Source organism: Poecile atricapillus, chromosome W (genome assembly GCF_030490865.1).
Source record: "Poecile atricapillus isolate bPoeAtr1 chromosome W, bPoeAtr1.hap1, whole genome shotgun sequence".
NCBI classification, from domain to species: domain Eukaryota; kingdom Metazoa; phylum Chordata; class Aves; order Passeriformes; family Paridae; genus Poecile; species Poecile atricapillus.
Window position 1 is genome coordinate 54,403,289 of NC_081288.1, and position 13,351 is coordinate 54,416,639.

General features: G+C 38.0%; 1 protein-coding gene across 1 annotated transcript in view; it reads left to right on the top strand.

The window, feature by feature from the left end:
• The window catches only part of LOC131592094 (receptor-type tyrosine-protein phosphatase zeta-like), a 108,494-nt gene extending 100,569 nt beyond the window's left edge, over positions 1-7,925 (top strand). The window contains exons 21-29 of the mRNA XM_058863371.1: positions 521-656; positions 1,596-1,742; positions 2,367-2,460; positions 2,714-2,787; positions 3,772-3,900; positions 5,076-5,222; positions 5,533-5,675; positions 6,245-6,380; positions 6,894-7,925. Of these exons, the coding sequence (XP_058719354.1) occupies positions 521-656; positions 1,596-1,742; positions 2,367-2,460; positions 2,714-2,787; positions 3,772-3,900; positions 5,076-5,222; positions 5,533-5,675; positions 6,245-6,380; positions 6,894-7,034 (1,147 nt within the window). The 3' untranslated portion in view covers positions 7,035-7,925. The remainder of the gene's footprint in view (positions 1-520; positions 657-1,595; positions 1,743-2,366; positions 2,461-2,713; positions 2,788-3,771; positions 3,901-5,075; positions 5,223-5,532; positions 5,676-6,244; positions 6,381-6,893) is intronic.
• Positions 7,926-13,351: the final 5,426 nt, after the last annotated feature.

Here is a 13,351-nt window from a genome sequence, read left to right on the forward strand (position 1 = left end):
TTGCTTGCCATCTCAATTTTGTCTAAAGAGCACTAAATTTTTTCTTTTACAGATATACTCTCAAGTTCTGCCATTTCCTGGAGTTTATCTTTGAAATCTCCTATACTGTAGTGGGTTTCAAAATTAAATGTTTGCTTCAAAGTGGGGTTTAAACATAAAAGAATTTGAATACATTAACTATGCCCAAATGCTGACATATACCACCTTTTCTGCGTATATTTGGCAGAGTATCCTAAGGAATATTACAAGACTGAAAATTGCAGACCTCCAGGAAATCCCTTAGTTCTGTTTCAGCCAATAGTTTAAAAATCATTTGAGAAAATGATCTTTAGGTTTATTCTTGCACAAAGAAAAAGATTTCTATCAGCCTTGAACCTTTAGCAGAGTGTATCATAAAATAAATTCATTTGTAGAGGGAAGTCGTCCCTATGCAGCAGTTTGTTGAAAAAGCTATGTGTATGGAACAGTTCTTCCCATTAGTGTTTTACTTCAGGCTCAAGACTATTTTTTTGTTTTATAGTGCTGGTGTTGGAAGGACAGGCACATACATAGTGTTAGACAGCATGCTGCAGCAAATTCAGCATGAAGGGACAGTCAACATATTTGGATTCTTAAAACACATACGTACCCAAAGGAACTACTTGGTGCAGACTGAGGTAAGAATAAAATATTAATAGCATGAGACTATTTCTGTTTGCAGGAGGAGAGATAATGCAATCCTCTTTCTCACACCACCAGACAGACGGAAACCAGTCACCAGACTGGATTTTCCCTTTTGCCCTTTGCCTTGGTTTTATAGAGACATCCTTCTAGGCACACTTAGAGCAGTGCACTAGAAATTACCTTTCCTTGGGCTCTTGTCTGTTTATTAAGGAGGACTCAGAAGGAAGCCTGTATAAATCATGCGTCCCACAGTACTGCTTTCTTGGCAGGACTTGTATTTTTGTCACGGAGCTTTTTGAGGAAGCACCATTGTCAGGTGTTCAGATCTTCACTAAACCTTATCAAACTGTTTATATTAGGCAATCAAATATGGGGGGAAAGCAGTTTCAGACAGAAAATTATATACAGGTGCTTTAAACTGAAGATTGTATATAGAATATTGAAAGACCAAGAGAAAACAATAAGGGCAACAGCAGGGCATTTGAAAATCTATTTCAGGTTTCAAGAACAGGTGGTTAGATTCCCCAGTGCCTTTCAATAGGAAAAAAAAAGTTAATCAGCAGCTAGGGTGCTTGTTCCAGAGGATGTGAGAAAGAAAATAGAGGATAGCTGTAGGAACTAGGGGTAGGACTGGCTTGAAAATTTGACTCAAGGCTGTGCTTGCATTTTTAACTCTATTCTGTTAACGTGAGATATCACAGGTAGTGAGAAATTGGTATTATACATATATATGTGTGTGTATTGCAAGTGTAGTTGCCAAGTTTGCATGTGTGTACTCTCACTGCAGAGGGACAGCCTTCACTATAGAGGATCACATTTGAGAACACCCCTGTGAAAAAACACTGACCACATCAGAAGTGTCAGCTTAACCAGAGGTATCCAGGGGAATCTGAAAATCATGAGAGCTCAGATGTTTGGTTGTGTTTTCCTAGGAGCAATACATCTTCATTCATGATGCACTGGTCGAAGCAATACTCAGTAAAGAAACAGAAGTTCTTGAGACTCACATTCATGCCTACGTTAATGCTCTCTTGATACCTGGACCAACAGGAAAGACCAGACTGGAGAAACAATTCAAGGTGAGCTCTCTGAGATACTAGTGTGAAAATCTTTAGGTGTGTAAACCTGAATGACTTAAAAGTAGATATTTCAACACAACTTTCCTCAGCTTTCTCTACCTAAAATTTAACTGCTGAGCCTAAATTAAGTTTAAATTTATCATATGAATGCAGTCAGTTGGGACAGAATTATTTGTATACTCTTAAAAAAGGAATCCACAAAAAAAATCCACAAAAAAGAGATCATTGGAAATAGGACAGTAAGTAGATTTTGGAAAATTTAACTATGTGCCTTTGCTGAAAATCTCTAAGGTAAAACTGCTGTCTGGAAAGATACCATTCTGGCAGACATGTCATGAGCTATATTAATAAATCAGTGTGCTCCCCTCACACAGTACAGCACTGGCTAGACAGACTTCACCTTCAAAGATATGGTTATTTATCTTGGGTTCAAGAATAATTTGAACTGCTAAAAAACAGTAAAAAGTATTCTGGTGACTTGTTAAGTAGTTTAGACAGATAACTAAATAACTAAAGTTCAGAGAGACAGCAAACCTGCAACATATGCACCCTTCTGTTTAATGCAGCTTATGAAGGAATGGCTTTTCTACAGTTACTTGACTTTTTTTAACTTCATTGTTTCAGCTACTGAGCCAGTCTAACACACAGCAGTGTGATTATTCAACTGCACTCAAACAGTGTAACAGAGAAAAGAACCGAACCTCATCTATCATTCCTGGTAAGCTTGTTCAAAGGAGTTCCTCAACAAGAACTGAAGACATCTGCATTGGTTTGGAGCAATGTCCTGTAAAGTACTTAGAGTGAAGAAATGAATTAAGAATTACACATAGAAAAACTAAACAGATGGCTGGTTAGGAATTTATCCTGACTGATGGAGCTCAGTGTTCTCATTACTGTGAGATGTGAGATAATTGCGATAATATTATAAGAGTCATTGCAACATATTTGTGAATTTATAACTTTTTTTACAGTGGAAAGATCTAGAGTGGGGATCTCATCACTATCTGGTGAAGGCACAGACTACATCAATGCTTCCTATATTATGGTAAGTCAGTTAATATATTGGTGAAAAACAATGAACAGCTGTTTTCAGAGTTGCCATTTGGCTGATTTAGGGTGGCACAATCCTGATTTTGAAAGCTCCTTTCTTCCATTATTCACTCTGCCTGAAAGAGTTACTTCCTCCAGGAAGTCCTATTACCATTATTACTGGTTTTAAGTTTGGTTAAGTGCATTGCATTTTAACAATCTGTAAAAACAGAAATCACATCATAGTTAAAAACTGGTAAAGCTAAATGCTTTATGGAAAGATCTCTTGAGATGAACTAAATGTCTAAATGTGTTAACTAACAAGTTAGTTTTTAATGGCTGTATTTTGGTTTGCCTTCCTACCTGTTCATCTTACAGTATTTTTGCAACTGGCATAGCTAAAGATACCGTAATTCATTAGCTTTCTTTTTGCTCTCTGGGTTTTCTTCAACTCTTTCCCTTTTCAATAGCTGAGAGGGAGGAGTAAATGCCTCCTGGACATTCAGGAAAAAAATGGGAAAGCTCTATGCAGTGGTATGTGTACATGATCTTTCAGGTGCATTACTGCATAGGAACTCTCTTTCATGGTAAGAGATTGATCTGAGATATCTGTACAAATTAAGAAACTGCTTGGCATTTTTGCATATCTTTTGAGTATTCTTTTATTTGGCCAGGTAGTCAGCTCCTCTGGAATTATGGATAATATATTTTTATTCTGAGTTGGCTGTTTGGGTCTCCTCTGATCTCTTTCATCCTGTTTTTTATCAAATATATTTTTATTCTTAAAAACTGTTTCAATGCAATTGAATCTATTCTTTTGACATGAAAAATATTTCAGTGGAAGTTTTATATTTTTTCTAATATTTTCAGGAAGCCAAAAAGGAACAAGTGTGCAATGTATTTTCAAGGTTCTCACTCTGTCCACTAGAACCTTCCTTTAAGCATTAATACTTGGGCAGCAATTCTGAATGTCAATTAATTTATTTAATTTTTTTTGCAGGGTTATTATCAAAGTAATGAATTCATTATTACTCAGCATCCTTTACTACACACTATCAAGGATTTCTGGAGAATGATATGGGACCATAATGCCCAGTTAATAGTCATGCTTCCTGATAGCCAGAATATGGTAAGTTCTGTGGCTGATTGTTATGAGTTTCTGTATTAATTTTATTGGTATCACCATTTTGAAATATGCAGGATATGAGAAAATATCTTGGATTTGGAAAAAAAAAACAAACTTAAAAATTAATAATACCAAGATGAGTGTAAAATCCCCAATTCATCTAGCAGAAATCTAGAAATCTTTGTCTAGGCAGATTGTGATTGGAATGAAAACATATTGAATCAGTCCTGTACAATTTATAAAAGGAGGCAAACAACAGAAGTAACCATTTTGGAAGGTTAGTTTTTGCTCCACAGCTTCTTAGCTGTAATATGGCTTGCTTCTTAGCCATTATTAGGTAAGGGCAGAAGTTTGAGGTTCTTTATTTCACGACAGCAGCTGGTGGGACCTGGGCAGGGCCAGGAGCACCACTGGCCAGGAGCACGAGTGGCCAAGCATTCCTCACACATGAAAAAGCCTGTGGGGAGCATGAGTGGCCATGAGCTGCCAGCAGGGTGGGCACGCAGGGCATGGGGCAGCAGTTCTGGAGGAGGGTGTGCAGGAAGGGCACTGAAACCCTGCCAGCTTGGCCAGGCAGCGGTGGTACCCACCCAGCACACAGCCATGGCCTCTCTGAGCTCTGCATCCACAGCTGCAGTCCACCCCACTGTCCCTGAAACACACAACAGCCATCCAGGACACATGACAAGGAGGATTCCCTATCCATCTGACCATTTTGGTTATTACAACGATTATAGGATTTTCTTTACAAAAAAAAATCTCTCTTCATTTCTGCTGTCAGACAGAAAGGATGTTCCTTTTTTCTTCACTTTTAGATAACCCCAAAACCACACATACATTAGAACACACCAGCTAAATACATCATATGACCATGGGCTATGCACAGCACAGCCTGAGGGCCAGGCTGGATGTGTGGCACAATGCAGCACTGCAGGATCCTTGCTATGTAGGTCCACAGGGTACGTGGATCTTCCAGTCAGGACCATGACAGAGGTGTTTGAAAACCATCATTTTGCTTTTGTTATCCCACTCAAAATTTGATTTGTCAATTTAAATCTAGATGGCTGGATTGATTATATATGTGACACATTATTTATTATGTTGGATTTTGCATTTAAGATCTTAATATTACTTGCTTTTATGACTCCGTTTTTGGTTTGGTTTTTTTTTTCCTGGAGGCTGAAGATGAATTTGTGTACTGGCCAAATAAAGATGAGCCTATAAACTGTGAGAGTTTCAAAGTAACTATGCTTGCTGAAGAACACAAGTGTCTGTCTAACGAGGAGAAGCTCATAATCCAAGACTTCATTTTAGAAGCTACGCAGGTAATGCTGTCATAAGCATATAACTAAGGACTTGATTTTCTGAAAGCAATGCCCACATTTTGTTACATTTTTGATGGTAAATGTCTGATTAAAAAAAATCCATGCCCTAGAAACATCCTTGAAAGGGAGTAATGTCTATAAGGTAATATGATGACATGGGGAATAGGGTAGTCCAACCTCCACAGCAGTGGGGTTCTGCATCTGGAGGTTGGAGCTGGCACAAGGTGAAGAAAAATAATAAAGAAAATCAATCTTCTACAAAATTGATTAATGGGATTTTTTTGTTTGTTGGTTTTTTTTAATCATTTAGGATGACTATGTACTTGAAGTGAGGCATTTTCAGTGTCCAAAATGGCCAAATCCTGATAGTCCCATTAGTAAAACTTTTGAACTAATCAGCATCATCAAAGAGGAAGTTTCCAACCGTGATGGGCCCATGATTGTACATGATGAGTAAGAACTGCACTTTTCTGTTTGTTTTGATTTTTTTCTGTAGAACCATCCTTTCACTGAGAGAAAGTTGCCAAAATAAGGCAGAAAGTCTGCACTTAACAGTAGTGGTGATGCTACTGCTCCAGCTGCATCAACAAGAGAAACATTTTTATTTTATCATACTTCATATCAGTTTTATGATTTTGATACTCTAGATGGTTATCAGGTAGGTCACTAGAGAGGAAGTCAGTTAAGACTTCATTGCCTTTTACTGAAAGAATTAACTGTTCAGATTAGGCACCATACCTTTCTCCAGCTGTTCAATAATGGCAAAAAATAACAAAATGTTGAAACACTGAAGGACCCAAATCTTTTTTGGCTAGTAGAGGGTTGTAGAGAAGTAACTCCAAGAAGTTGTAGCCAGGTGCTGTGAACGTCTTTTTAAGGCAGTGCTGGGCAAAGCTGTTTCAGATATGGCAGATACCACATGACAGAAATTCATCTTACCAGTTTGCCCCAGAATTTGTATTTTCTCTAGCTGTAAAACTTGACCCAGTTTCTAGAGTTTTGTTTTGTTTTACTTTACAAAGGCATGGAGGGGTGACAGCAGGCACTTTCTGTGCATTAACAACTCTGATGCATCAACTGGAAAATGAGAATTCAGTGGATGTTTACCATGTAGCAAAGATGATAAATCTGATGAGGCCTGGAATCTTTACAGACATTGTAAGTAATAAGCAAAATGTGTGCTTTTTTTTCCCTATGTGTGACATTATTAGCATGCTTAGATCTTAGGACAACATTACTGAACTGTTTGCATCTTAGTTTCTGAATGAATTAATCAAAACTGTCTTCCAGAGGTGCTGTAGAAAAATAAATCTTCCTGGAAAGAATTCAGATGACAAAAAAAATGAGAATAAAGCCAACAGACAAACAGTAACTCTAATCTGTCCCCGGATGTGCAATTGACTTTAACAAGGATCAGATTCAGCATATAATATTTATTTTAAAATACAGCTTTCTCCCCTACTTTTAGCATGTTCCCTAATGTTGTGCTTTACATTGTGTACAGGGGGAGCCATTAGTCAGAAAATAATAAAGCTGCTAAGTAGCACTGTAAATTCTGGAGCACAGTACATTAACAGACTGACACATCAGCCGTTAATTAATTTTGAGCAACAGTGTCACAAGATAACTATTTCTGCCAACATCCTGAGCGTATCCTCTTTTCTTCTCCAGGAACAGTACCAGTTTCTATACAAAGCTATTCTCAGCCTCGTCAGCACAAGACAAGAAGAAAACCCTTCAGCATCCATGGACAGTAATGGCTCAGCTTTACCTGATGGAAACGCAGCTGAAAGTTTAGAATCCTTAGTTTAATTAGCACATCAAATCAAACATACACATCACTGCATCACACCAATCACACCTGGAGTTTACCATAATCATTTTCAGTTTTATACTTTGGGTGGGGAAAATCTGTCCAGTCAGTATATATATAATCAGACCCCAGCTGTTGCTCAAACCAAGTCATTTCTGTTATATACAACTTTACTGTGGAACTTTTATCATTAACAATGTGTGCCTTTTCTTGAAAGATTTCTTGTAATACATTGTTACATCTGGACTAACTTGATTGACTTTTACAGTGTTTCTAATTATTGAATTGTGTATGTTTTTTCAGTATTAGTTTTTTTTGATTTATCTGGCTTTACTTTTAACTTAAAATTACCGTATTTATAGATGCTAGGGAATCCTTGATTAAAAACATGTCATGGGTTTAGTATTTGGTTTATTCGCTGTATTTATAACAATTTACATTTGCTAGAAATGCAACTTTTAATATAGTAGAATGTAAATAAAATACTGTTCTACATAACATTCAACATTTTAAGATTTCAATTAGACATTTAGAATAATAATCTGATACTTACTGTAAATACTGCTACTTCTGTAGTGATCCATGGACCAAATTTATATTTATAATTGTAGATTTTTATATTTTACTACAGAGTCAGTTTTCTAGTTCTGTGTAATTGCCTTGTTAAAATAATGTAGTCAGTATGTTTTTACTTTAACAAAGTCTTCTGATATATAATTGTGCATCTTAAGGAATTTACCTTCATATAGCTGCATGTGATTTTAACTTTTTGTGGGAACTAGAAATAATTTGTTTTGAAATGAAAACTTTTTATGAGACTAACACTATACTTGGCATTGTTAAATTGTTTTTACCCTGGTATTGCAAAAATAAATATAAATATTCCAGTCTGTGTTTAGTAGTCTTCCACATAAACAGTCTGCACTGTCATGCAGGAGAGCTTTTACTTACAAGAACAAGGACTTAATTGAGGATGATCTGCAGACAGCTGCTCCTCCTATAGAATCCATGAGTTCAGGAAACATTAGTAGAAAACTTTTATGGTTTTTAATCTCTGCTCCTACCCATACCTATAATGCCCACCTTAGCTCCTTTTTTAGCATCTCCTCCCACCTCTGCCAGTCTGCTTGTCCCGTGTTAATGGGCTGTGCCAGGTGTCCCAAGTGGCTCAGGGAGCCCTTCCCAAGACACCTCTGTGCTGGCTTGGCTTCAGATCAGTCATTCAGCTGCTGAGCTCTGCTGCCTTCTTTGGCAAGGAGCGGCCAAACTTCGGGAAGCAATAAAGCAAGCAGTCTCTGCAAGAACCAAAGCAAAATGTTTCAAATTGGCCTCAATCATTTTCTGTAACCTTCAGAACTGGTGAGAAAAGATACTGATTGTACTGATGGTTGCACCACCGAAGGGCTGGAGGAGCCTGGAGTGGAGTGAAATGTTTGTTTAGAGCTAGCGTGGGTCTTGCCTTAAGTTTTAGCTTTCATATTTTCCAGATTCTGTACTGCGTTAGTGTATAACACTGAACTTCATAAAAAGTGTTAGCACGATTAGTTAGACAAAACAATCCTTTTCCAGCCGAGAACCAAGGACACTGTTGCAGCTTCAGGCCCAAAAAGTATAAACAACAGCGAATTGAGGAGAGCAAACTGGGAGGACGGGACTTCATAACCTGAAGCTGTAATTGGACAATTAACCCCAATATGTAAACAGACCAAAACTCATAAAAGTGTGAAAACTCATGACCCACCTTCCATATTGAATATAGCCATGGCCAGGGTCTTGTACTTCCCAAGGTGTATCCACTGAAGGCATTTTTAATAAATACCTACTTTAGTCCTTTAACACTGTCTAGCCTCTGTTCCAGGATGCCTCCCAAGGCATCATGGGCAGAAAGACCAACTATTTTCTCACTTTATACAGTATACACAGTTGCTGTGTAGAAATACTGATAGAAGAAATAGTGTTCTGGAGTAGAATGCACAGAAAATAATGGACTCTATCTGAGATGAAAACAAAGCATAGGAAAAGAAAGGCCTGATCTGAGCTTGGGGATTTTAGTAGACTGAGTCCTAGAGTAGGCATGTGTAAGGGAGCTCACTGTGTCAGCAGATAGATCTAGACCCCCTCAGCAGTGTGGGATTGAGGCAAGGTGGCACTGCAACAAAGCCAAAATGAATTCAGATTTAGAGGAATCTTAACAGCAGAATCTTTAAAGAATCCTCATACTGTTGATACATGAAATGAGCATGAAGGTCCTAGGCAAGGAGACAGACTGGCACAAAATGTCAAAATACCTAGTAGTGACGCAGTTGTTGTCATGCTGTTACACTCTTTTATTGCAAGAAAAATAATCATATAGACACAACAATGTATCACCGAATCACAGGGATGGTGTAATAAGGTTGGAAGGGACTACTGAAGGCCATCTAGACCGTGTAACATAGGAGGTTTATAAAACTGTGTTAAAATATTAGTGTGCTTGAATTCTCTTTTACCGTTGACCACTTCTCTTTATAGCCACAGCAGTGCAGTCCCAGAGGTTATGGAGTGGTTGAATCCATTTGACTTGGGACCCTGGAGGTTTCCCTTTCCCCATCCACCAGAGCTGCATGCAGGATGATTCCCGTGGGCCCAATGGCCCTGTGCAGGTCCAGCCAGGGAACTTGCAGTGCACATGTTCCACACAGGGAGGCACACACACACACACAGGATGCTAGAAATAGGATTCATGACACAGAGAATAGGACTAGGATTTCAGAAGGAGGCAGGACAGAGGACCATGGTCAGACACAGCATGAATGGATGAGGTGCTGGCCAGCAGTCAGCACAAGCACCTTTTACCCCCCTTCTCTCCTTGTTCCTGTGCTTATTACTTCCCTGTTTTCCACAGTGCCTCTGTTTCTCCAACCTTGTCTATCTCTGCAGGTAAAAAAAAATTCTTACCCAATTACTTTCATGGGTCTTAGCTTTGCTACCCCATACCCAAAAGTCAAACCTCAGATGCTGCCACTTAGATCATCTCAGCCACAATGGTGTTACCAAGTTCCCTGGTATTTCTATCCTCACAAGCTTTCCTTTCCAAAAGGTCTCCACCAGAGCTTGGCTTTGCGTCACATAACTTCCCATGAACTGCCTGTGTCACATAACCACCAGACTTTATGGCACACTTCCTAACTCCTGTCAGCTGCTCACTCTTGCTCTCTCCAGCAAGTTTCCCAGGCTCTGCGCAGATTGCTCAGCCTTGGGCCAGGGGTGCCAGCCACATGCCCACAGATACAAGTACTCATCTCTTTAGTTCAAGGATATAAACAGTTCATTAAATAATTCAGAGGGAACCTTCTTTTCTGGGCCAAAACATCTCTATTCAGGTTTTACACCTTTTATTCTTTTTTTTTTTTTTTAACCCTGTGGTCCTTTCCATGGTTGCATATTTGGTAATTCTGGAAGTTCAGGAAGAACAGGACTGAGATTAGGACTCCTAAATGCAAGCAAACATGCAATGTATCCCTAGTGGAGTTAATTTCTTTTGATAAATAGGATCTAGAATCATTTTAAATTAAAAAGTTTGGGGGTTGACAGGAGTTAAAAATGGACATAACAGGTGCATTGCCCCAGACAATGCACTTTTTGTAAGAATTACACATACCCATTTTTCAGTGTTCAGGCACAAATTTGGTGCATACAAAGGTGTATAATGGTTGAGCTTAGAGAAAGGGATTGTTTTCTTTTTCAAGTGGCCTAAGGGTTCCTTACTAATTCCTCTAAAGCACTCAGATTTGCTGATAAATTTCATTTGCACATCTAGGATAACAAGGACAGCAATATTACATACTTCCCCTGTCTTATTTGAAAATTATATTAAAAAAATTGATATCCTAATCTCTAGGGGTGTATATACCAGAAAGGTTAATTGTGATTTTATGGCCAATTGAAAACCATATTTTATAGCCTTATTAGCAGATACTATACTTCTGCACTTCACTGCAGTAACATCTCGTGTGCTACTTCTTCAGCCTTTTCTTCTTGAAAACTGGCTTGTTGCCTCATATACCAAATAACAAGCATGAAGTAATCTTCTGCTAGTGTATTTACAGTTTCATATAGTTGTATACACAAAGTAATTTTTAGGCCAATTAGTTCTATTTTGCTTTTTCAAGCATCTGTGGACCAAAAACAAAAAAGGAATCCTTCTTTCTAAAATCCCATCTTGATATAACCGTTCCTTTCAACCTAAATATTTTGCAGACGTTTTAAAATTGTAATCCAAGAAATCAGCTGTCATTCAAAGTTTCTTCCAGAGATGTTTGTAATCACATTCATCATCTTAGCATGCTGACAAGTTATTTAAAACATAAGTGCTTAAGATAATCTCTTTACTCACACATATTGGTTCTGATCTAGAAAAAAAATAAGAATCATAAAAAAAAAATCTTCTATAATCTTCAACTGTGATGGATTACAGATTTTAATAAATGCGTGTCAGTTCCTCTCTCAGACAAAGGCCATATTCTAATTAATTTTTTTCTTATAATCCAAGCTACAGACTCAAAAGACATACAGCCTGCCTTTTCAAACTGGGTCAAGTGTGGAGAAGATGTTATGTATCTCTGGTAAAAAGTAAGATATTAATAAACAACATCAGGTTAAGCTTTTTTCTTTACAAAGCTGTAAGTCATGTGTGACAGGGAAAACTTGATTAGTGTGATCTTCCTCCTAAGAAATCATAAAAGAGTTGAGAGTTTAAAAAGAAAAAGAAAAGTAATTTACTATCATCAACTTTTTAGTAATTGTGATGTGGAGATTTAATACCTATGGAAAAGCTTTACAAGAATCAGCAGTAAGTGGTGAACAGAAGTCATAAAAACTAATCACTGTCAGTACAACAACGAATCAACTAAATACTTCAAAAAATCATTGGACTTCAAAATCAGTTGAGAAAACTTGTTAGCAATGTTTTATCACAGTGCTTTAGCTGGCTTTATAGTTCTTTGCTATGTCCTAGGATAATGTAATTTCAGACAGGTTGAAATTCTCTGTGGTAAATGCTTACTTCAAGGTGAATTTAGTGAAGTTAAAATCCTTTCTCTCTCATTCTGAAACATAAACAAAGCACAGCAGGGGAGGAGATGAACAATATTGTCTTGTTGGGGTTAAAAACAGAAACAAAGGCCCCACTGCTACCCTAGGTCTAAGGTGTCATAGGTTATAGTCTTAGTTTTCACTACTTCCCTGCAGCAGGGCCCGTGTCTGACCATCCACTGCTCACAGGTTTGTGCTTTAGTGAATTAAGGTTTCAAAGGGACAAGAAAAAAAGAGAAGGGTCTTTCACAATATTTGGCCACATCATGTCCAACTCCCCTCCATTTCAAATTCATTCTTTCCTTTCAAAGTCAAAAGAAGTGAGGGGAAAAAAACCCAAAACTTCTTATGGATTGGAATTCTTATGGCTTATGGAATTAATTTCTTTGTTTCCAGATAGTCACAACCTGTACACAGTACTTTAGTAGGAATATATTTGAGATGGTGTCATTTGCCTTGATAAATTCTGCTAGACACTCCCAGCTAATTTTTTTTTCTCCCCATCATCTTCTTAGTTTTCCAGCTTAATCTCAACCACTAGAGCCCATTTTCTCCACCCATTATTTTGCTATGAGATTACACCTTTTCCTGGCTTTTGTACACCAGTCCCTCCAAGGGATATAATTCTCACCTGTAGGAATATCTGGGGCTGAGAGAGTGTGAAACACAGAGGCAAAGAAGCCAGTCTGAGTGTAATGGGCTCAAGAACCTTCATTTCAGAAAGAAACTGTGATTTTCCGTGTCATGAAGATCTGGCAATAGTACAAATTCCAAAATGAAAAAATGAGAGACACAGAGTGAAACAATCTGTTCCTTGAAGCCTGATGTGAACAAAGAGTTTAAGAGCCTTTCAGCACAGGCAGTGATAGCAGAAGCCATGTATTCAGCTCAGCAAGGTCCTCAAGCTGAGACAGGCTAGGAGACACCAAGGTTCCATGCCTTCCTGGGGCACAGGGAGAGATCATATATCTACTGTTCTGTAGCTTATCACACTTCAGTAGTTGTCCTTGTGCCCAGGAACAAAATGTGCTGAAAAAAAATCTCTTGAGATTATAGCTGAACATTATCTAGATACTGCTATACCTATATATATATGTATATAAACATATAGATGGGCTTCTTTAAACAATTCTTGAAGAGTTTTCTCCTGTGAGTCTAGCAAGAAGTATGCAGAGGCATTTCATGCACAGAGAAAAGTCCACATGTAGGCATTCTTTCAATACAACCATCTACGTGAAAAACA